Here is a 24665-nt window from a genome sequence, read left to right as displayed (position 1 = left end):
GCTCTTTCAATTTTCTACTTTAATGATTCTCTCATATAATTCACTTTGCCTCCATTTGTTACCAAACACAAGTTCATATGCCCCATGCACAGAGAGGTCAAACTAACTGAAACATCAGGGTTTGGAGCAGAGGAAGTTTTATTGTAGGGTCGTATAAGGAGAACTGTGTGGCTTATGCTCTCCAAAGCCCCAAACTCCCCAAAAGTTTTCAGCAAAGCAGTTTTAAAGGCCAGGTGAGGGAGGGGTGTACACTGGCTGGTTGTTGGGAACTTCTTGGTACAGAAATCCTTTGTTTTTGCAGCTGTGCTTGTAGGGCAGGTCAGGATGTTCCTGTAAACCTCTAATAAGACACATGTTAGTCTCTGTTCTGCAACTTTTTATCTCTATGTGAATGGAAAAGTATTCTGCCTTAGAAGCTCAGAATTATGAGAATAGGGGATCCTGTACATTTCAGGCTCTAGGGAACATTCTTGACTCCAAGCAAAAACAATAGAATACAGAGGCTAAAGCAAAAGGAACAGATCCATGGTGGAATCAGATTTCTTTCCAGTTACACATTTGGTTTAGTAAACTTTTAAAATGTCTATTCTCTGCTGGTCCTGTATTCAAGCCTGAGGATGGAGGCATTGCCCTCCAAAAGCTCAGAGGCCCTGTTGGCAGGGACCATGTTGAGGCACTGATGATGCAAAGGGACAGATGGTCAGGATGCTGGGGAGCAGGAGAGGAAAGGCACCAGGAAGGATGGGGGCATGCAAAGGCTTCCTGGGGCCATGGCAACACTGCTTGATTTTGAAGAATGAATAGAATTTGGTCCAACAAAGAAGGAAGGGCAGGATGCTCCAATTAGAGGAGAGAAATAGGAGGAAATATAGGTGAGTAAGACTCCACTGGTGGCTTAGGATGCCTGGGTCACATAGATCAAAAGAGAACAGACAAAAGATGAAGGAGAATTTTAGTCAGGGACACCAGAGTTTGGGCTGTCTCTGGATCTGACCTTTGTTTTTAACATGTACATACTGGAGCTGAGCATTGAGTCTACCCTGGGGAAACAACACTTTTACCATCAACCAGAAAACTGTCATGGTTTATATCCTGCTCCAGTTTTTGGCAAACCCACCTGTTTTCTTCCAGTATGCCAGCCGTGGGTTCTGATGATACAGGTTATCTTGATATATGAGCCAGACTATTGCCAAAATATCAGCTGTCTCTGTACACTGATGCCAAAGAGAAACACAGAGAGAGAAGTGGAGGAAACAGAAAAAGCTTAATTTCCAGGCAATGAGGGAACACAGTAGGCTAGGGCCTCAAGGACTGTGCCCCCCAGCCCTTGGAGGGGGTAGTGAGGAGTCTTACAGTGTTTGAGGAGCAGGGTGTGAGCAGCTTGTGGACATTCTTCTGATTGGTTGGTGGTGAGGTCATTGGAAGTCAGCATCATCAACTGTCTGGTTGCAACCAGTCTGGGGTCAACCTGCTTGCGGGTATCATACAGTTGACCTCTTCCACCTGGTGGGAGCTTGAGCACCTGCAAAACAGCTCTAGGGACATGGCTTAGGATATTATCTATAGTCCTTGAGGAAGAACTAAAGGTCCTTGACTTTGTTGAATGACTAAACTATTATTTTGTCTTGCTTGACTGTTTTCTTTTTCTCTGTTTATTCTCATTTCTGTGATTAAATTGATTCTTTGACTAAAGTTTTTCTGTAGACAAAAGGCAGGCTGAGGGCATGAGTGGGGGTCCACTCTGGGAAAGTCTTACAGGGTCCTGCTCAGTCAGCAAGGCTTTAACACTTGAGAAAGTTTTAACATGTAATTTATGGTCCAGGTGCTAGAGACAGCCCTCCTGCTGATACTTGGCAGTGAAGATTCAGCTAGTCTGATGCTCAGTCAATCAAGGGGCTTTTGGAGAGGATAGAATGCTGCCCTGTTGATGTTGGGGGGCGGGTACCAAAACACGATGTAGACTCTGACCCACAGGAAATTTTCATCCCATTGGGAAGATAACACTTAATGGAGATGAATTGTTAATTTATAGTATGAGGCAGGGGATAATGTGAACTGAATGAATAGATCAGACAGTGGATGTTATAAGAATTTAAAAGGCGAAAGCTTCATGTACTGATCTGGTCCAGGAAAGCCTGCTTTATTCATTTCCTGCTTTATTTACTTATCCTTTCAAACTTTTCAGTACTTCATGTGGAAGTATGTATGTATGTATGTATGTGTGTATATGCTTCCTGTCCCTATAGTTAAGGAGAGAGAGCACTAGGACAAAAGCTGGGTATTGGAGGATAGGGTGGTGAATTTGGGGTGGGGTGGGGAGGCAGCATACAGGTGGGCATGGAAGCATCCTTTAGCTAAGTACATTCACTTGGAGGGTAATGTATACCCTAGCCTAGCTGGAGTTGGGAATCATTGTAGGAATTTTGGGAAATGAGATGGGGAGGACAGATGGAGAAGTGATTACAGAGGCAGAGACTGGCAAGATGAGCACTTCGAGTTTCAGTCTGGGTTCCATGACACCCTGGAGGAATATTTGCTCTGAGGCTGACCATGACCTTGCTCTGGAGATAGTTCAATCCAGTAGAGTGTCCTGTAGCAGAGTGTTGGGAAGGAGGGAGGCAATCTCAGAAATTTCCAGCTGCAGTGTTAGGGCATAGAATCCAAGGCGGAGAGGAAATTTGAAGAACTGTGTGAATTCAAGCCACCATCTGTAGGGAAGGGTTAATAGAGCTTGATAATTGGTGGATAAATGGTACCTGAGAAAAACAGAACTCAGGACCCAAATGCTGGCATAATGGTACTAATAATTGGAATATGCTCTTTTATGGTGTGATTGACATTTTAAGACTGCCTTATTCAATTATTTATATATTTCCCACTTTGTTCTCTCAAAAATTGAAACTACCTTTGAACTATTAAATAAAGGTTGTTATGAAAGGATATAGAAAAACAGCTGAATTGGGTTTTCTGGGAAAGATAAAGCCCGGAAACTTCCAAGTCAAGCCAGGCAATTGTGTCTCTCTTTTACAGATGAAGAAGCAGGTTGAGAGAGATTAAGAAATCTGTCTAAATTGCTAGCAATTAAAGTGGAAGGGCCTTGAGCAAGGGGGAAAAGGAATATAAAGCCACTGTGGAAATCATAGCAAGCCTGTCTCAGGGCTGGAAATAGAGTCCTCTGGGGACTCTGCTCAGGCCTGGACTATAGCTCTGTGCACCCATGTTTGGAGCTGGTTCCAGGACAGTTGCTGGATTTCAAGGTTCTGTCTTTAAACCATAGAAATACCTAAATAATGTGAAGGATGAAACGCAAAGATCTGTTAGGAATTTGACAGAGAACTAGAAAGAAAAAGAAAGCAAGAGAGACCGGAAGCAAGCACTTGTTTTCTGAGGCTCTGCAATCTCAAAATTGTATTTTAACCTTGTGGTTCTCAAGCAAAGGAAATTCTCCATTCCCACCCACCCCAACCTCTCATGTCCCCAGTCCCATACAGGGGGACTCTGGCAGTGTGTCTGGTGATGACTTCATTTCAAGCACAAACCTAACCTTTTTTTTTTTTTTCTTTTGGCTGAGCCCTGTGGCATGTGGAAGTTCCTAAGGCCAGGGATCAAACCTGAGCCACTGCAGTGACAACACCAGATCCTTAACCCATTCTACCACAAAAGAACTCACAAACCTAACTTTATAGGCTTCTATCATGGCCAAATAATGTGGTAAGCATATTCCTATACCTTTATCATTTTATTCTCGTAAAAGTCTATGGTTGATGGTGTTATTCTTTTTTTTAAATTTGTTTCCCTTCTTAAATTGAAAAATAGTTGGTTTACAGTGTTATGCTAGTTTCAGGAGTACAGCACGGTGAGTCAGTTATATATACATATTTCAGATTCTTTTCCATTTAGGCGTTGAATATAGTTCCCTATGCTACACAGAAGGTCCTTGTTGTTTATTTTATATGTAGTAGTGTTCACATGTTAATCTCAAACTCCTAGAGGAAAACATAGGCAAAATGCTCTTTTGACATAAATCACAGCCATAGTTTTTTGGATCCATCTCCTAGAGTCATGGAAATAAAAGCAAACATAAACAAATGGGACTTAAATGCTTTTGCACAGCCAAGGAAACCATAAACAAAACCAATAGACAACCTATAGAATGGGAGAAAAGATTTGCAAATGGATATCACCACCAAGGGATTGATTTCCAAAATATTCAAACAGCTCATGCAACTCAATGTCTAGTGATGTGTTTGTGGGGATGGGGGCATCCAGGAATACTGCTAAGCATCCTACACAAGAAGCACAGTTCAGGACACCACACCCCCATCAAAGGTCTATCTAGTCCAGTGCCAGACCTGAGCAACTCTTGCTTTAGGGGCAATCCTTAGTTAAAAAAAAAAAAAAAAGAAAAAAGCTTAGGCCTTCAGAATATTGCTTAACTGCCTTGAGTCTTAGTTTCATCAAATGTGAACTCTAAATTATTGGGAAATTCACATTATAAAAGTTATAAAGAAACACATTAGATGGTTGGTAATGATACTTATCTAGGAAAATAAAATCAAAGTAATAAAAGTCAGCTAGAATTCCAAGGGCAGACCAAAGTGGACATGTTTAGAGACAAAACTTGAACTGTGTTTTAATTCTTCTTAGACGCTAGAAGTTCCACGAAGGCACAGGACCAAATTTTGAACTCAGTCATTGTCAGAGGGGAACTCGCCCTGTGAGAGTAGAAACTGGAGCAGCCACTTTGAACACCCTTGGTATTCCTCAAAAGGTTAAATATGGAATTTCCCTAGGACTCAGAAGTTTCATTTCTAAGGGCACGTAGAGGGAACTGAAAAAATAGGTCCACACAGAAATTTGTGCAGGAATGTTCATTGCAGCACTATTCATAGTACCTGGGAAGTGGAAGCAACCCAGATGTCCATCAACTGGCAAAAGGACAAACAAAATGTGGTCTGTCCACAGGAAGGAACATTGTCCATACAAATTGATATGAGCCGCTACCTGAGAGGGACCTTGAAAACATTATGTTAAGCCAAAGAAGACAATCACAAAAGGGAACAGAATGTGTGATTTCATTTATATGAAATCTCCTGAACAGGCAAGTCCATAGAGATGGGTAGTGAATTAGTGTTGGGCTAAGCCTGGAGGTGGGTTGAGGAGATTGAAGACTGAGAACCACAGGTTACAGCTTTGCTTTGCAGGGAAGGGTGTTGTAAAACGTTTAAAAACTTAATTGCAATGGCTACCTAACTGTGAGAATACTTAAAAAAAAAAAAAAAAACACCACTGAATTGTACATTTTACATAGATGGATTGTGTGGTGGGTGAACTTTATCTCAATAAAGCTGTTTCATAGTTTTAGAAGTCCTAGCCACAGCAATTAGACAAACAAAAGAAATAAAAGGCATCCATATAGGAAGAGAAGAGATCAAACTGTCACTGTATGCAGATGACATGATACTATACATAGAAAACCCTAAGGACTCAACCCCAAAACTCCTTGAACTGATTCATAAATTCAGCAAAGTAGCAGGATATAAGATTAACATTCAGAAGTCAGTTGCATTTCTGTATACCAGCAATGAAATATTAGAAAAGGAATACAAAAATACGATACCTTTTAAAATTGCACCTCACAAAATCAAATACCTCGGAATACACCTGACCAAGGAGGTAAAGGACCTATATGCCGAGAACTATAAAACTTTAATCAAAGAAATCAAAGAAGATGTAAAGAAATGGAAAGATAGTCCATGTTCCTGGATTGGGAAAATCAGTATTGTAAAAATGGCCATATTACTCAAAGCAATCTACAGATTCAATACAATCCCTATCAAATTACCCAGGACATTTTTCACAGAACTAGAACAAACAATCCAAACATTTACATGGAACAACAAAAGACCCAGAATCGCCAAAGCAATCCTGAGAAACAGAAACCAAGCAGGAGGCATAACTCTCCCAGACTTCAAGAAATACTACAAAGCCACAGTCATCAAAACAGTGTGGTACTGGTATCAAAACAGACAGACAGACCAATGGAACAGAATAGAGAACCCAGAAATAAACCCTGACACCTATGGTCAATTAGTCTTTGACAAGGGAGGCAAGAACATAAAGTGGGAAAAAGAAAGTCTATTCAGCAAGCATTGCTGGGAAACCTGGACAGCTGCATGCAAAGCAATGAAACTAGAACACACCCTCACACCATGCACAAAAATACACTCAAAATGGCTGAAAGACTTAAATATACGACAGGACACCATCAAACTCCTAGAAGAAAACACAGGCAAAACACTCTCTGACATCAACTTCTGAATATTTTCTCAGGTCAGTCTCCCAAAGCAATCGAAATTAGAGCAAAAATAAACCCATGGGACCTCATCAAACTGAAAAGCTTTTGCACAGCAAAGGGAACCAAAAAGAAAACAAAAAGACAACTTACAGAATGGGAGAAAATAGTTTCAAATGATGCAACTGACAAGGGCTTAATCTCTAGAATATATAAACAACTTATACAACCCAACAGCAAAAAAGCCAATCAATCAATGGAAAAATGGGCAAAAGACCTGAATAGACTGTTCTCCAAAGAAGATATACAGATGGCCAACAAACACATGAAAAAATGCTCAACATCGCTGATTATAAGAGAAATGCAAATCAAAACAACCATGAGATATCACCTCACACCAGTCAGAATGGCCATCATTAATAAATCCACAAATAATAAGTGCTGGAGGGGCTGTGGAGAAAAGGGAACCCTCCTGCACTGTTGGTGGGAATGTCAACTGGTACAGCCACTATGGAGAACAGTTTGAAGATACCTTAGAAATCTATCCATAGAACTTCCATATGACCCCGCAATCCCACTCTTGGGCATCTATCCGGACAAAACTCTACTTAAAAGAGACACGTGCACCCGCATGTTCATTGCAGCACTATTCACAATAGCCAGGACATGGAAACAACCCAAATGTCCATCGACAGAGGATTGGATTTGGAAGAGGTGGTATATATACACAATGGAAGACTACTCAGCCTTAAAAAAGAATGACATAATGCCATTTGCAGCAACATGGATGGAACTAGAGAATCTCATACTGAGTGAAATGAGCCAGAACGACAAAGACAAATACCATGTGATATCCCTTATAACTGGAATCTACTATCCAGCACAAATGAACATCTCCTCAGAAAAGAAAACCATGGACTTGGAGAAGAGACTTGTGGCTGCCTGATGGGAGGGGGAGGGAGTGGGAGGGATTGGGAGCTTGGGCTTATCAGACACAACTTAGAATAGATTTACAAGGAGATCCTGCTGAATAGCATTGAGAACTTTGTCTAGATACTCATGTTGCAACAGAAGAAAGGGTGGGGGAAAAATGTAATTGTAATGTATACATGTAAAGACAACCTGACCCCCTTGCTGTACAGTGCGAAAATAAAATAAATAAATAAATAAATAAAGATGTTTCAAAAATGCAAATAAATAAAATCAAAGCTGAATACCACAGCAGGAAATAGAACTTTGCAGATATAATTGGCTGTCAGGGTGGTTCCTGGAGTGGAGCAGGGCTGGCTTTGGAAACGCGGAGAGCAGAAAGCTCAGCCTGGGTGCTGCCAGCTTCCTTTGAAATCTCCCTTTGCCCCTGAGTAGCCCTGTGACCCTGGGCAGCTTCTCCATTTTTCTGCTTTAGCATTCACAACAGGACTATAAATCTTGGCCACCAGGACTATTGTGAGAATTACTATTTACACATGTGAAGTTCCTGGCACATATTTTGGAATTCAATGCTGGTGGTGTGTATTATTAGCGATTTTTACAATTGGGCTGTGTTTCATATTTCATTTGCAGGTTTTGTTGCAAGGATGGAAAGTGTCTTTTTTTTTTTCATGAAGAAAACCTTCTAAGCCTTTTTAACCCACTGTGTAAGAGACCTTGTATACTAACACTGTACACTGAATTCTGGGACAGAAAGCAGCCACTTTATTTATTTATTTTGTCTTTTTAGGGTGGCCCCTGTGGTATATGGAGGTTCCCAGGCTAGGGAGCATAATCGGAGCTGTAGCCAAAATGTCAGATCTGAGCCGTGTCTGCGACCTATGTCACAGTTCATGGCAATGCTGGATCCTTAACCCACTGAGTGAGGCCAGGGATTAAACCTGCATCCTTCTGGATGCTAGTCAGATTCGTTTCCACAGAGCCACGATGGGAACTGTGGAAGCAGCCACTTTTAATAATAGCGGCAAGAAGTGGAAAAGAATGCACACTTTTCCTATTCTTTATCTCAGACTAAACATTTTTTAGTTTAAAAAAATAATTGTAAAAGTTGCACTTTTTTAAAGAAAGTTCACAAATTCTAGTACTTTGTATAAGGAAAAAAATCTGTAATTCTGTCATTCAGCATCATTCCAATCATTGTCTCTTTGTAGTCATTTTTAACAAAATGTGAACCATACTATTTTCACTTATCAAATTCTCACTAACATTCTTGGAATTATAATTTTTAATGACAACATTATATTCCATATTATTACTATTTCTAATGGTAGTGACATTTTCACTTACAATGGTGACAGAAGGTGAAAAACTTTGGAATAAATTTGACAAGAAATGTGCAAAATCATATGAGAAAAATGTTAAAACACTCTTGAAAGGCAGTGAATAATATTTGGACAGATGTAAAGATATGCTGTTCTTGGACAGGAGAACTCAATATTTTTGTAAAGATATCACTTCTTCCTAAGTTAAATTACAAATTTAATACACTCTCTGTAGAAACATTGTTCTATTTATAGAGTTTGAAGCATGATACTAAAACTCATATAGAAAACCAAACATTCAGGATTATAGTCCATATTATTGAATACACCATATTCTGATTTAGTATTGGAAACAGTAGTTGTGAATTTTTGCTATTATAAATAATGATATTATGAGCTCTCTTTATCATAAACCTTGGTTGCTGTGCTGTTACTATTTTGGGATTAATTCTTCAGAGTAAAATTCATAGAGATGAGGTATGATATTTTCAAGGTTTTTGAGACTTATTGGTATAGCGCCTTCCAGAAAGAATATGGAAACCTTTGGAACTGCCTGTTGCTCTCTATATCCCCTAATGTTGAGTGTAATTGGTTTCTATTCTTTGCCAGCCTGAGAAATGACAAGTATTATCTAAAGTCACATTAAAAGTCAGAAGTTTTATGTTTGTCATCTCCAACAATTTTTCCAGAACCTAAGTCCCACTTTTTAAGCCTCAGCTTTTAAACCATTTGAGTGCTTAGCTCCCCAGCGAAGCCCTAAAAATGCTGCTTTTATCTCCAGAGACTTTTTCCCAAGGTGTTTCTGGCTTCCAAAGTAATGCTTTCCTGGGAGTTCCCATTGTGGCTCAATGGTAATAAAACTGACTAATATTCATGAGGATGTGGGTTCCATCCCTAGCCTGGCTCGGTGGGTTAAGGATCCAGCATTGCCCTGAGCTGTGGTGTAGGTGGTAGATGTGGCTCCAATCCTGTGTTGCTGTGGCTGTCATGTAGGCTGGCAGCTGTAGCTCTGATTTGACCCCAAGCCTGGGAACTTCCATATGCCCTGGATGCCGGATGTGACCCTAAAAAGCAAAAAAAAACCCAAAAACCAAAAAACAAAAAACTTTCCTGTCCCTTTCATTAAAAACTTCTATTTTTTTCAGAGCTCTTTCTCTCAGAGGCTTTTGGAGGAAAGCAACTGGATAGAATTGATTTTCTCTAATTTGTGAATAATTAATAGCACTTAAACCTGTACCTTTAAAAGAGCGTTCTTAAAAAATGAACCTTGTAGAACCTCCAGGGTGTGATTTAGCACCCATTAACAGAATGAAGGGGCAGACAGTGCCCAGGGAGAAGCAGATTTTTCCAGGGGGAATCTGCCACTTCGCAGAATCTTGGAATCTCTGCCCGGAGCAGCTCCTCTGAGTTGGTCTTATTTTTCCGAGCTTCTTTCCTTCCTCTTCTGAAACCTCTCACAGATTAGTTCCCATCCCAGGCTGCAGAGTTGAATCTCTGGGGCATCTTTGAAAGATCCCAAGTCTATGGCCACCCCCAAAAGGCTGCCTTAATTAACCCTGTGTGGGGCCCAGGGACCTGCCTTTTCAAAGCTCCCCAGGCAATCCCTTTGTCAGCATCAAGGACTGCTGTTCCAGTAATTCTCCTCTAAGAGCCCTGGCTTCACACAGGCTCCCCCTGCAGGGACTGGGGACCCTGTAGGCAAAGATAAAAAGAGATGGAATAAAAAGGAAAAACAGAGCAGAAAGAAAAAGGAAAGGAAAAAGAAAACAAACAGGCAACCAGGCAAACCCTTCTTCAGCGGTGCGTTTAAAGACGTTGTGGATAGTGATGTGGGAAGGGGATGGGAGCCCAAGTCAGAGCACACAAGCTGGAGCTCCAGCCTGGCCCCCTCATACAGAGCAGGGGTCAGTGTCCTCTGTGTTACAAAGACTTGATGATCTGTCTCTAATTAGGTGGGACCCTCGCCCAGCCTCTGTGTATACCTTCTTCTCCACTGTATCCCTGAGGCCCTTAAGAGCTACTGTCACCCTATTTGCTGAACTATTTGCTCCTTTCTAGCCTTATAGTATACCTGAAAATGCAATCTCATTTGTTATGCAGAGATATTTAAATTAGTATGCAAATGACAGTAAAAGGAATAAAGACTTGCCACTGACTATGCCCCCCACTTGGCCCTGGCAGAAGTCAAGTGCACATCACCAGGAAACACTTGACAGACCCTCTACCTCATTAGCAGAATCCCTGTTGCTGGGACCCAAACCCTGGCCTTTGGGGGAAGCAGGGCCTCCAGGTGTGAAGCCTCTGGGTCCTCTCCACCCCAGCAGATGCTCAGGGCTGCAGCAGACACTGGCTACCAGGGAGCGGGCTGGAAATGCAGGAAAGCCCCTCCATCTGGACCGTGATGAACAGACTGAGCTTGGCCGCCAATCCTTCACAGCTGGGCTCCCAGCCTGGTGTTGCCCTTCCCCTGGGGCAGCTTCTGCAGCCCTGGGGTGTCTCAGGGGCACTAGCTCTTCTGTAGCTGTTCTGAGAAGCCCTGAGGACCTCTGCTTTGATTTTCAGTACTTTCTTCCCAACTGGTTTCTTGAAGACTGTTCCAGAAGGCACTACCAAGCCTAAGCTCTTTTACCTCTAGGAATAGCTCTTAACCCATCCCTTCCTCTCCATTCTTACTTCTGACACCACGACAGAGGACCCCCACCCCCGGCACTGTCTTCGGAGGGCTGTGCAAGCCAGAGAGAGGCCCGTGGGTTCTGATCCCAACTCCCCATCTGCCACCTGAGTCTCTGAATATGTACCTCTAGCCAGGTCATCCCTACACTAATAAAGACTGCTCTTGGGCTCCCAGATGCTAGACCAGTGACTTTGAACCTAGGCTACAGTTTAAAATCATCCATGGGGATTTTACAAAATGCAGATGCCAAGACCCCATCCCCAGAGATTCTGATAGAATTGCTTGGGTAAAGTGTCCTCCCTAATCCTTTGTCCATGGACGTTGTTGAAATGCCTTCCTTAGCCTGGCATGTGAGACCCTTGGTGACTGGACCCTCTTCCCACCTGCCTTTTTGGGGTCTTGGCCTGCTTCTCGTTCCAGAAGTTTGCTTCTCTGTTCAGGCTGTCACCCAGAACTCCCTCTCTCTCTCTTTTGAATCTTTTAATTGAAGTATTGTTGATTTACAGTGTTGTGCTGATTTCTGCTGTATAGCAAAATGATTCAGACATATATATATATGTGTGTATATATATATATTTTTTCTTTTTTTAATCTTTTGCATTATGGTTTATCTCATGTTATTGAATATAGTTCCCTGTGCTATAGAGCCTGACCTCATTGCCTATCCATTCTACGTGTAATAGTTTGCATCTACTAACACCAAATTTCCAGTCCATTCCTCCCTCACCCCTTCTCTTGGCAACATGAGTCTGTTCTCGATGTCTGTGAGTCTATTTTTGTTTTATAGGTAGATAGGTTCATTTGTGCCATATTTTAGATTCTGCATATAAGTGATACCATATGGTATTTGTCTTTCTATTTCTAACTGATTCACTTAGTATGAGAATTTCCATGTTGCTGCAAATGGCATTATTTCATTCTTTTTTATGGCTGAGTAGTATTCCACTGTATAATGTACCTCACTTTCTTTATCCATTCCTCTGTCGATCATCCCCCAGAACTCTTGATAAGTGGGGAACTCACTCACTTTTCAAAACTTCCTTAAATTGTCACCACCTCTTCTGTGAAGTATTTTCTGGATCCTTTTATGAAGTTAGGCCTCTTTTATTCTCTATCCCAGAAGTGCAGGTGGGGTTGTTGGCTTGCTTCTTTGTTTAAGCCACTAGCCTGAATTTCTCAAAGGACAGTATGGAATCCTCTTTGTGGGTCTGTTCCATTTTAGCCATGGACTTACCCCATGGCAGAGACCATATAGTATGTGACTCTCCATTCTTCCAAGTGCAGGGGGACATTTCGTGGTTACTGTTCTGTCCATTTGTTTCAGCGAACACCATTGTCCACTTGTGAGGTGACATGCACTGTCGTGCACGCCCTACTATAGTAACTGGTACAAGAGCCTATGGGTATAATCCTTCTCCCCATTTTCCAGGGGAGGAAACTGAGGCAATGAGAAAATGAAGGTAACACAACACATAGCAGGACACAGAGGGAAGAAATAGGTGGCTCTGGGCTCTGGCTCCACCATGCCCACCACCAACCCTGGAAACTTTCTGCCTGGTTTCAGCGGATCCCTTAGCAGTGATATAGAGTAGGAATTGTGACATTCCCAGAAGGCAAAATCAGAGCCCAGGAAGGTGGGTAACACAGCCAGTGTCCTATAATTATAATTAGCTGAGGAAAGAGGTTTGAGTTGAGCTCATCTGTTACCTCTCTCCAATGTGAGACCCTTTGCCTGGTATGTCATTGGAATCTAAGCTGTCCTCATCTACTTTTGCCATAAAAATTGTTTATTTATTTTTGCTAAAACAGAAATATAAGCCACATGTAGAAAACTGTGAGGAAAGTAAAAATGCCTATAACCCTGCCTCTCAGAAATTAAAACCCACTGGGAATATTTTTTTTTTGTGGCCGTGCCCATGCATTGCCTAAGTTCTTGGGCTGGGGATCGAACCCATACCATGGCAGTGACCCAAGACACAGCAGTGATCACACTGGATCTTTAAAAGCTTCTTCACCAGGGATGTCCACTGGCAACATTTTGAGTTTTTCTTTCTTTCTTTTTTAGCTTTTTACCCTTGGTTCATGTATGAATAGGTCAATTTGTGTCTTACACAGCCTATTTTGTAGTCAACAAATGTGTGTTTTGCCCTTTGGTTTTCGAGCCAAACATATCAGAAATTGTTCAGCTGCTTTAAAAAAAGAAAATAATAGTATTTAACTGTGAAAAGAGAAAGAAAGATGTCTCCTGTGAAGCAGCTGGGTATTTTGTTTGAGCAAGATGGAGAATGGGGCTGCTCTGAGAATGTCCATGGGCCAAGGCAGACAAGGAAGTGAGCCCTGCTCTCTTGCATCCTGCTGGAGTCTGTCATCCCCATGCTTCCCCTTCCTGTTCCTCTGCAGGCAGAAACCTGAATGATGGCTTGTGGCACTTACTTAGCATCAATGCCCGGCGAAACCGCATCACTCTTACCTTGGACAATGACGCGGCCTCTCCGGCCCAGGATACCAGCCGCATGCAGATCTATTCTGGAAACAGCTACTACTTTGGAGGTAAGTTCCCTGGCTTTGGAGGTTGACAATGAAGGCAGGAGGGAGAATGCAGTGGGCAGTTATCTCACTGTGATAATTCTTTCCTTATCAAATAGACCATTCTCCTAATACACACACACACTCACGACACTCACATGTGTACTTACCCTCAAGCCCAAAATAATGAGAGGCAAACTTTTTCACAGCTGTACAAATATAAATTATCTAGGTCAGTGCTGAGGGAAGAAAAATAACTCTAGCTCTCCGAGCTGGTGTTACATAACACATCCAAAGGAGATTTTTGTAACCATGCAAGGATCTGTGACCATGTTCTAAAGGATAAACTCAGCTGAAAACTTGGAGAAAGTGTACTGATAGTCAGCAGGATCTGTAAGACAAAAAATCCAGGTGCAAAGGCACAACCAGCCTCCTCAGCTCCCTGGAGCATTTCTCTGCCCGTGTGCTTTCTTCATGACCTTCCTGTCCCTTCCCCACATTCCTGGAGGTCTTGCCTGTGGAAGGGCAGCTAAAAATGGGAAAGACCTAGAAGGCCTGTGAACTTGTAGTTCTGCAAAGAGCAAGCAGTACAGATCCTGCCCCCTCCAAGGCTAGGAAACTTTCCAAAGACGAAAACCACAAGGGTGAGCTGATATGGATGAGAAATATATAATTAAGCTTTTGCTTCCTTTTTATAGATGTGTGTATATATTGTTTAGTTTTTGTAAAGGTATTTTTTCATTAACACTATCTTTATCTAGTTACTCTGTGCACTGTTTGTTGTTGTAGAAACAATCTCAAAAGAGTAATTAATCTCAGCAGCTGTCTGACCTTGAAAACAAGACACTGAACTTCTTTATTGAGGACAGGGGCAGCAAAGCAGAATTGCTGGAAGAGTTCAGTGAGGTCAACATTAAATGTACACATTAGATTGGACAGACTGGCTTCATCTTTTATAATCATGGGCCTCATCTGGGCCTGGTCTGAAGAGAAATATCCTGCAAAATTATAAAGTGCAGTTGTTTCTACAGTAAAATTATAAAGTGCAGTTTCTGTGGTACACATCACTTCTCTCATGTCAAAACATGCAGTTAAGCTTTGAAATACAGAAGGGACATTGCAGACATGAAGTGTCCAAATCACAGTATCCCGGGAGGAAGCTGACAAGTGAGGCCTTTGTGGTTCCATTAAAAAGGGGATGACACTCATTTTCTCTAAAAGGTTTGCAAGTCTTACATCGTTTAATTCATGCAGTAACGTCATGGGGTAGGTAATATTAGCCCCATTTTGCAGATAGTAAGACTGGTATTTGCAGAGATGAAATCATTTCTGTGTTTAGTAGAAGCAGGATCTGGCCCCAAATCTGGGTTCTCTATGACCCAGCAGTGACAGCAAAGGGACATGCCAGTGCCATAAAGACTGCAGAAAAAGGGTCTTGGCGACCCCAGAGACATATCACAGACTGTGTAATTTTGCACTCTATAAAATGTTTCCTTATTTCTGGGGAAAACTACACCCAGTTAATTATGTTACTTAAGCCCCTGAAATGCCTAAAGGTGAAAAGGCTCCCCTCCCCTGCTTCGATAGTGTTTTCTGAGGTGAATCTTCCGGGCTCCAGGCTGAGGAGGAAAGATTTATCTGAGATCTGAAGAGTGTTTAAACATACACCCCACACGTAGACTGTAAACTTAAGGGAAGTGAAAAATGGGTTTGAGTAATAATAGTCAACTTACATAAATTCTCTCTACAGCTTCAATTAGAATTGGAGCATCTCTCTTCATTTTAGAGCATGTGCCTGTAAGCCGTTAACCAGCTGCCGGGCTTTAGCCTGGTGGGAACTGTCTATTAGAGATGGCTGAAATAATTCCCAATTATTTATGGGTTATTGTCACGTTTTCAAGCTCGCATCCCCATATGTTCTGAACCTATTAAGACCATTGGGGTGGAGTTTATAAAGAGCACAAGCACCCATACACGAAAGTTGTTGCTCTCTACCTGTCTGAATGAGAAGTACTTAATTTACTTATTTGCACTCATGGCCCATGGAAGTTCCCAGGCTAGGGGTTGAATATGAGCTACAGCTGCCAGCCTACACCACAGGCCACAGCAACTCGGAATCCAGACTGCATCTGCGACCTACACTGCAGCTCATGACAACACTGGATCCTTAACCCACTGAGCAAGGCCAGGGATCCAACCTGCATCCTCATGGTTACCAGTTGGATTCGTTACCGCTGAGCCACAATGGGAACTCCCTATAATGTGTATTTTTTAAAGGAACACTCTTTAAAAAAGTATGATATTAACCTTTTGTATGATTACAGACCTCTAGCTCTGTGCCTTTAAACTTAGTGCCTTCAGTATATGGATTCGCTTTATCTATCACTTCTGAATTCCAGTTACATTCCTGTGTGTACCTTTCTCAGGAACTAAGCCTGTTAATGCTGACAATTAACCAGATGATTACTCTGCCACTGTTCTTTACCCAAAGCATAATTTTCTTTGCAAGTGTAATTTGGAATGGAATTGTGCATTTAGAAGTGTGTTTCAAGACAGAACAGAAATGCCTAAGTAGTTATGATATGTTGTTTCCTGGGGGTAAGTGAAGGATGCCAGGCAAAATAATGGCAAATAACTTCCAAAGAGCAAAAAAGAAATAAGCACGAGAGAAACCAACAGGAGGGGTATTGCCCTTAACATGTTTTATGTTCTGTTCTGTACCCTGGTTGAGCCTGCCTCCCCTGTGAACCAGCTTTATCCCCTCTCTGAGAATGCTCAGATTTACATCAAAAATGCATGCCCTGTTGTGAATGAAAAACCACCAAAATAATCAGACCTCAAGGTCTTCTATCAATAGGTCGCCAAAAGTAATAACTGATCATTTCAGCATTCTTCTTCATTTTTTTCTTTCTCTGTCAAACAGGCTGCCCTGACAATCTCACCGATTCCCAATGTTTAAATCCCACGAAGGCTTTCCAAGGCTGCATGAGGCTCATCTTTATTGATAACCAGCCCAAGGACCTCATTTCAGTTCAGCAAGGTTCCCTGGGGAATTTTAGTGATTTACACATTGATCTGTGTAGCATCAAAGACAGGTAATTATTGTCTCTTCTCCTCTGTTCTCCCCCACCCCCACCCCTTCCCATTCTCGCTGTTCTAAATATGTGTTTCTTTAATCAAAATTCGAATCCACTGACATCAGCCACATTAGACATAATTGAGTCGCCTGATGGAAAAATATTTCTGAAAAGGATTTCAGGCCCAGAGACAAATGGTTTAAATTAGTCCAGTCTCTCTTCATGTTGACTTGCAGTAAATGGGATATGCAAATTAAATCAAAATACACATTTGTGAAAGGATTAAAATTTTATGCGTAAACAACATTTGATTACTTTGAAGTTAAGAGCAGAATGAGGAGGAGGGAGGGATTGTGTCTCTCCTGGGCCTCTCTTCCTTCACTGCAGTGAGGGTCCTTCCTGACACATACCGGGACTGCAGGCCCTGTGGGATGTGGGTGACATAGGGGCTGGCAAAGCTCAGTGGCACACAGTGACTCCCTGGGGCCTGATGGCTGATGTCACTACCACCCACCGACAGTTTCTTTGGCCCAGAGGAGACCAGACTCTCTTGGAGAATTAGCCCTTTACTCTGCAACCCACAAATCTAGCAAAAGTGCCCTTTCCCTCTTCATTTCTCCTGGGCTCTGGCTCCTGCTCCATTGGAAGTTTCTAGATTCAAAGGTGCACTGCATAAAGTGAAAGGGCTTGGGTCCTCAGTTTTCAGCAGTGTTCGTCACATTCCCCCCATGGTTCTTTGCTAGCTCTTAACCTCCATCTTTCTTCCAGTCCTACTCACCTGGGTCAAAGTGCCATTTATGGAGTGGGTGATCACTTAGGTGCTTGCCTGTGTGCTGGTGACGGAGTCTTGGCTGATGTTTCACCAAGGTGTGCGGGGGACATAACCCCAAGAGGCTATCAAGGGCCAAGACATGTGCCCTTCTCTGTGGGACCTGTGACAGCAGCAGCTTAGCGTGGTATCAGGGAAATGCGGTTGGAAAGGTTTTTCGGAAGTGATGTTGAGCTGAATCTGAAAACACAGGCTGACTTGGCTGAGGAGTGGGGCAAAGGATGGAGTAGACAGAGTTGTCAGTGAAATGGCATGGGAACAGGAGGGATCATGGCTTCAGAGTATTTCGTCCACTCAAGACACTGGTTTTTCATTTAAAACTCTCTAATAGTGGGGTGCCTTTCACATTTGATGGCTTATAATCATTTCTTTGGCAATACTTATTTTTCTTGGAGCATATGAAATAATGGCATGTCTTAAAATGAATGGTGTCTTCGATTCCTAGAGTCCATGGGGATGGGAGGTCAGGTGGTCGAGTACAGGCTGTGAGTATAGAGGTAGGGCTTGGGCCAGCGCAGTTAGGAAGTACTCTATGCACCTATGGAATTGAATGGCATGCTCTGGGCTCTAGATTTGCTTAGTAAAAAGAGGACACAAGAAATGTGAGAAGGATGGATTGAGAAAGGACCAGCCCAGAGGTAGGGAGGGGACCACTCCGGTCAGGGAGAGCAATGGTGAGAAGTAGCAGGTGCCTGAACTGAGCAACTGAGAAATCAGCCCTGCAGACCATCATCTCGCCTCATGTTTGGAACAACTTACATAATTTGGTGGAACTTTATATGCGCCTTTCTCTGTTAATACCACTGCACATGGGATCGTCAGCAAATCACACAGACTTCCAGGCTTTTCTGCTCCGTTTTTTTCTATTTGGCCAGCTGGAAAAGTGGGTCATAAAATGCATGCTTCATTAGAATGTGCCAGTTTAGAGACCTCAGAATAAAGATACTGCACAGAATGGTTGCTATACTCCAGTCTTTATTAATGATAAAATGAGAGTCGCCGTCATCCTCATCCAGGACAGCCTTTTTGCAAAGTGTAGATCGATAGTGAGAACAATTTATCAATAGGGATCTCTAATGATAAGTTAATTTCTAATCAAGGAAGCTCTCATTATTTTCGATTACGTGGACGCCACTGCCATCTACATGGCATCATTACTTCTGTGTAATTGGAGTCTGTGTAATTGTATTACATACAATTGTGTTTTGGTTAATTGTATAATAAGGGATTGTGTTTAGTTTTGTGGGTAAATGGGACATTTTTCTTGATTTATCAGACAGTGTCTCTAACAGAAGGGAAACTGGTAAAGGGCTTTGCTTAATTAATTATTTCTTGAACTTATATTTAACTTTTGGTTGAGGGGGGCAGGGGTTAGAAAAGCAGGCAGTTTCTGAGTTTTGCATTTTATTTTTATATGTGTTAATCAAGATGAACCTGATTGAAGGGCCAGTGCAATGTGCTGCCTGCAAGGATCTTGCCACTTGGGTGGGAGATACTGGGACAGAACATCCTGCTGTGGTTTTGTAAACCTTTGCTCCTTGGTTGATCTGAGCTAAGTGTCTCTTCTCTCTCTCAAACCCTTTCTCTACCTGTCCCCACAGGCTGCAGGAACCCAGGCCTCCTCTTCCCTCCCTCTGAGTAACTTATCTGGCCATTGGGGGGATCCAGCCCTCTGGCTTCCCTTCCTTGCCAGCCCCATTGAGCCTCTTCTGCATTTAAAGTCTAGTCCCTGTGGGAAACATAATATATAATAACCCACATAGTATTCACAGAAGAGGCAGAAATGTTGCCAAATCTTGAGAGCTTCCTCCAGGGGTTTTCTTGAAGTAGATTCCCTTTGAGATGGTGTCTGGGGGTGCAAGTTCACTAGTGATGCTGGAGAACAGGTCTGGAGTAAAAGCTGGGAGGGTTCCTTCTCTAGGACTAAAGAATTGAAACCAGCATTGTTTGCATCTCAATGATGAACAAAAGGATGGAAGCTTCTGGCCTCAGGGAAGGAAGGAGGTGGAATAACTGGGCTGGCCAACAGCTCTGATATGCTGGCTTTAGGAGGCTTGATCTGGAGGAAGTCCCTACCTGACAGTCAGAGCACAGGTCAGGAGGACCCTTGAAGGGATGTTGGGAGCATGCTGACCCCCAAGCACCTTCAATAGTCTTGAAACCTTTAGAATAGAATGGGCAGCCACCCACCTCCTCCTCTGGCTGAATCTCCAGTCCCCTGATCTCCACACCCTAAGGCACTCTTCCTCACAAGCTGCACTTGTCTCTTGCACCCCTTGGGCATGAAGTGGGCAAGGCATGATGTTCCAAATTCTCCTGGAGCTGAGCCACCCTAATGAATGCTTAGAGCAAGATCACACCCTGGGATATTCAGCCTCACAGACAGACCCAGAGTGAATGTGAAAGGCAGCCTTATGAATGTACTTGAGTAGGATTGGATGCCCGAAGAGCTCTAGAAGGCACAGGAGTACAAGAGCCTTGGCATCTTCATTGTTAAAAGGAGTAAACTAATACCTGGAGACTGTGTCCACGTTTCCATGGTCACAGGATTGTAGCTGCCACCCATCCCTCTCCCTGATACCATCTGCTCAAAAGGATCTGCCCTGGAAATGGCAACTGCTGTGTGTCTGTGGATCTGAGTATGTGACCTCATCTTCTGCCCAACCAAGTTGTTCAGGGATGTGCCACCTGTTAAATTCTTCATCAGCCTTAGGTGCCTAAGGACATTCCATTTCAAAGGAGGCATTAAAAACGGTATGCGATGCCAGGTAAGGTCTGAGTGCAGTAAGAGTGTTCACCCCTTGTTGCAGAGGTCAACAAGGGCTTCTTCCTAGGGTATTTGTTGACGGAGCCAAGCAGTAAGTTCCAGGAGCCATAGCCAGTCCTGCAGGGTTCAAAGTCCCACAAAAGAAACATGTCACCAAATGCTGTCTAAGCCTTCATTCAGATGGGAGACAGGACCCAAGGTGAACAGCAAATAGAAATGCTGATGAGTTGTGCGAGTTACACTTGGAGAAGGGCATCAATCCCGTGCTGGTGGCAGTGGGTCTGAGAGGCGTTGCAGTTCATTTAGTTTCCAGTCTGCGACTTGCCAGCTAGAAATGTTACACGCATTGTTTAACCTGTGGTCTGCGTTTCAGCTTTTGCAACACCAGGATAATAAAACCTACCTTTGCATTGAGTGTTAGATGAGAGAGCAGAGAAGTCATGTGCTCCATTGCATGGCTGGTGGACAGTAGACACTCAGTAAGTTTGCCAAAACCAAAGGTTTGCAAACTCTCCATTTTATGTGCGGGGAGGAGACGCTCAGACCTCTTGCTGACGCTTCTTCAGTCCCTGCTATGGCCAGGTGACCCCCAGTAGTTTCTAGGGAGGAGCCCCACAGATACACCTCCCATGTGTCCTCAAATTCTCCATGACCTTCCTTGGACTTCAATTCCCTCTAGAGCTGCCCCCCTCCCCACTACCAGGCACCAACCACCACCTACTAGGAAAGTATCTATAAGTTTTGGTGCCAAGACTGTGGTCTCAGGACTCTCCGAAAGCACCAGTTCTCTGCTGGTGATCTGCTCAGGGCACACAATTTAAGGTGGTCTTTATTTCCAGGTTCATGCAGGTTCAGACCCTGAATTTACAGGAATGTGGTAATTAATAACTCCTTAGAGCTTGTAGGCAAACCTCCAGCCTGTCTGCAGCAGAATCACCAGGAGGGCTTGTGACAACCCCAATTCCTGTGCCTCATCCTTAGGATGTCTGATTTTACTGGGGGAGCCCAGGAACTTTGCATTTGTAACACATTCCAGGATGCTGCTGAAGCTGCTGGTGCTGCTGGGACCGGACCTTGAAAACCACTGCCCTAAAGCTTCTAATCCTGGAGGTGGTGGGATGGCAAGGATGCTATACGAAAGTGGGATGGGGTGGGGGAGGGGGTGGGTCTCTGGAAACTTCCAGCAGTGCTGTCTCGGTGTCCCCTCTCCAAAGGGTTGTTGAAATCAGTCTAAGGGTCTCTGTTGGTGGGCACTGAACTCCATTTCCCTCCAGAGGTCCTGTGTCTTTGTCACTCAGCTCCTCCCCAGCTTCCCACTACAAACAATGCCTTTGTGAATGTACATGAAAACATACCCTCAGCAGGTGCCTGAGTGAAGGGCTATTTGGGGTGGAAGGGAGGGTGGGTCTTAGAATAACTGCAGATGCCAATACACCTGACTAGTCTCTTTGTTATTTTGAGCACAGCCATTTACTTGCTGAGCCCTCTAAAAGTCAGAGCTTGGGTATTCCTTCTGGAGTACCTTCTGCCTTGTGTGAGGGGAGGTGGTACCATTTTAATTAGAGTGATTCTACCCACCAAAAATATAGCTGTGGACTTTCACCGACTGGCTGATTGCACATGGTCTTCTGGTACCAGTGAAGGTTGCCCTAGTCACAGGCCCCGCTTCCTGCCTCCCTTCCCCTGAGAGTGATGCTGTTGGGGAAGATCCCTGGAGAGAATGCAGCCAGGGTTCCTCATGGAAAGAAATGACAGTTTTGTGGAGTGTGGCGCAGACAGGTATGGAAGCGGAGGCGCTGCGCCTGAGGTCCTCACTGTTTCATCCTGTGGAGGTGTTCTGCCCTTCATTCACACTTTCTAAAATTAAGCAGTCTGCTTGTTCCAATGAGTGAATTCCATGCGGAAAACTGCTTTAAATTTCTCGCAGCCAAATAGGTTATGAAATGTAGCTCCTCTCTCCTTCATGACTTCCTTTTGCCCCAACACACATTCTTTTTTAAAAAATTTTTTTTTTCCATTATAGCTTTAAGAAAAGAATCTGCTAAACTCTCTGGTCAAGCTTCTTACCTTCTTGGTTCAGGGTTGGGGGTGTTGTGAACACAGAACTGGGGGAACATTCTGTGGAATGACCTCCCTCACACATCCTTAGGCTCAAAACCCACCCGGAGTGTGGGAGTTTGTTCCAAACAGGAGGCTATATAAAAAGCTTATATGGCAGGGTAAGGCATATGTTTTAGTTTCTCTCTCAGATAGAAAGCTTGTGCATTGGGTGCCAGAAAAGCCATTGTGAGGGCACAGCCCACACAAGCTGAGTTTCCAACTCCAAAGTGAGAAATGTTACAATATGCTGTTCACCCTCCTCTCAGGGGATGGGGCCAAGTCCAAACAAGAGCACTTCTGCTGTTTTTATTTATCATTTATAGTCTCTTTCCTGGAGGACAAGGAAAGGTTATATTTTATATAACAGTTACTGAGCAAACATTCTCTACATGTGATTTAACATAATTCTCTCCCCCCTGGTCTGCAAGATCCACAAAGTCCTTCTGAAAGGGTGGATTCTGGGAATTCTCTGATGGCAAAGTGTTTAAGGATCTTGTCACTGCAGTGGCTCTGGTTGCTATTGTGGCTCAGGTTCAATCCCTGGCAAGGGAACTTCTACATGCCTTGGCTGCAGCCAGAAAAAATTGTGGATCCTAGACCAGAAGCCGCATCACCTGGCAACTTGTCATAATGCATATTCCTAGGCCCCAACCCATAATTTCTGGACCAGATACATGAGGAAGGGGGGGCAACCTGAGTTTCCACAAGTCTCCCAGGTGATTCTGACACACAGATCTGAGAGCCATTGGTTTGTGCCATTTGTATTATTTAAGACATTTTTATTATTTAAGACATAAGATCTCCAAGGGTTATAGATGTTCGTTTCCCTGCCCAAGGTCACATTTTTGGTATTTGGTGGAGCCACGATTCAAATTCAGATTTTTCTGATTTCTCAATCCAGATAAATGTGGATAGCCCATTGCCTAAAGGCCAGAGAAGGAGAAGAGATGGGTTCAGGGAGCCAGAGCAGGTCAAGGGCATGTCACGGAATAAATGAGATTCCAAGAGGAACTCAAAGTGTGGGCTAGGTTCAGGGCAGTCAGACAGGATCCTTTCAGGCTGGGTGGAGAGCAGAAGGCCTGACTGTGGGTGATGTGCTGGACATTTGCTTCCCTGGATGGCAAAGGCTGTTTTGGCAGCAGGGTATAAAAGTACTTAAAGTCAAGGGCATAGGGAACTTGGCAGCACACAGAAGAGTTTAAAATCTGAGTAATGGGAGTTCCCGTCTTGGCTCAGTGAAAGTGAATCTGACTAGGAACCATGAGGTTGTGGGTTCAACCCCTGGCCTTGCTCAGTGGGTTAAGGATCCAGTGTTGTCCCGGGCTGTGGTGTAGGTTGAAGATGCGGCTCGGAACCTGGGTTGCTGTGGCTCTGGCATAGGCTGGCAGCTACAGCTCTAATTGGACCCCTAGCCTGGGAAACTCCATATGCTGCTGGTGTGGCCCTAAAAAGACAAAAAAGAAAAATCTGAGTAGCAGTCTATATTAATAGTTAATATGTTAATAAACTAATTCTTAAATGATGTTTCCTGTGTACCAGAACACCTCATACATGTTTGTGTGATATTTATATAAGTATTGATCCTCATAAGAACCTTATAAAGTAGGTAAGACCACTAACTCCATTTCCTGAAATGAGATTGAGGCACAGTGGTGCTAAGTAACTTACCAAAGGTCACACAGCAAGTGTATGGCTGAGTCTGGCTACAGACCAAGGAGTCTGGTTGAAGAGATCAGCCTGCACTAAACTATGTCCTTCTTTTCAGTTGGGAGGCACCCTGCATTCTTCAGCAAGATTGCCAAGTACAAAATGATGTGCTTCCACATTGCCTTCATGTCACAAAGCAGGTTGCAATAACCCAGGGAGAGAAGGGATGTGGGTAACGATGGATGGATAGATGGATGGATGGATGGATGATGGATTGATGGATGGACCACCATGAAAGGCTGAGGGCTTATCATCCATGAGGTTCCTTGTCATGACCTTGAGATTACCCCACAGAGAGACCCAGAGAGTGAAAGTTTCCACTAAGAGATGACCCCCTTCTCCTCTCTCTTCTCTCTTTTTGGGCCGATCAGAGAATAGAGGAGCCTCAGGACTCACTTGGAAGGACTGTCTGGAGGGGGTATATTTTAAGCTGATAGA

General features: G+C 43.4%; 1 protein-coding gene across 1 annotated transcript in view; it reads left to right on the top strand.

The window, feature by feature from the left end:
- The window catches only part of CNTNAP5 (contactin associated protein family member 5), a 449251-nt gene that overhangs the window by 81821 nt on the left and 342765 nt on the right, over window positions 1-24665 (top strand). The window contains exons 7-8 of the mRNA XM_047770224.1: window positions 13583-13771; window positions 16671-16842. Of these exons, the coding sequence (XP_047626180.1) occupies window positions 13583-13771; window positions 16671-16842 (361 nt within the window). The remainder of the gene's footprint in view (window positions 1-13582; window positions 13772-16670; window positions 16843-24665) is intronic.

This window comes from Phacochoerus africanus, chromosome 3, assembly GCF_016906955.1.
Source record: "Phacochoerus africanus isolate WHEZ1 chromosome 3, ROS_Pafr_v1, whole genome shotgun sequence".
Lineage (NCBI taxonomy): Eukaryota > Metazoa > Chordata > Mammalia > Artiodactyla > Suidae > Phacochoerus > Phacochoerus africanus.
The sequence above is the reverse complement of the archived record's forward strand: the minus strand, read 5'-3'. Positions and strand labels throughout refer to the sequence as shown.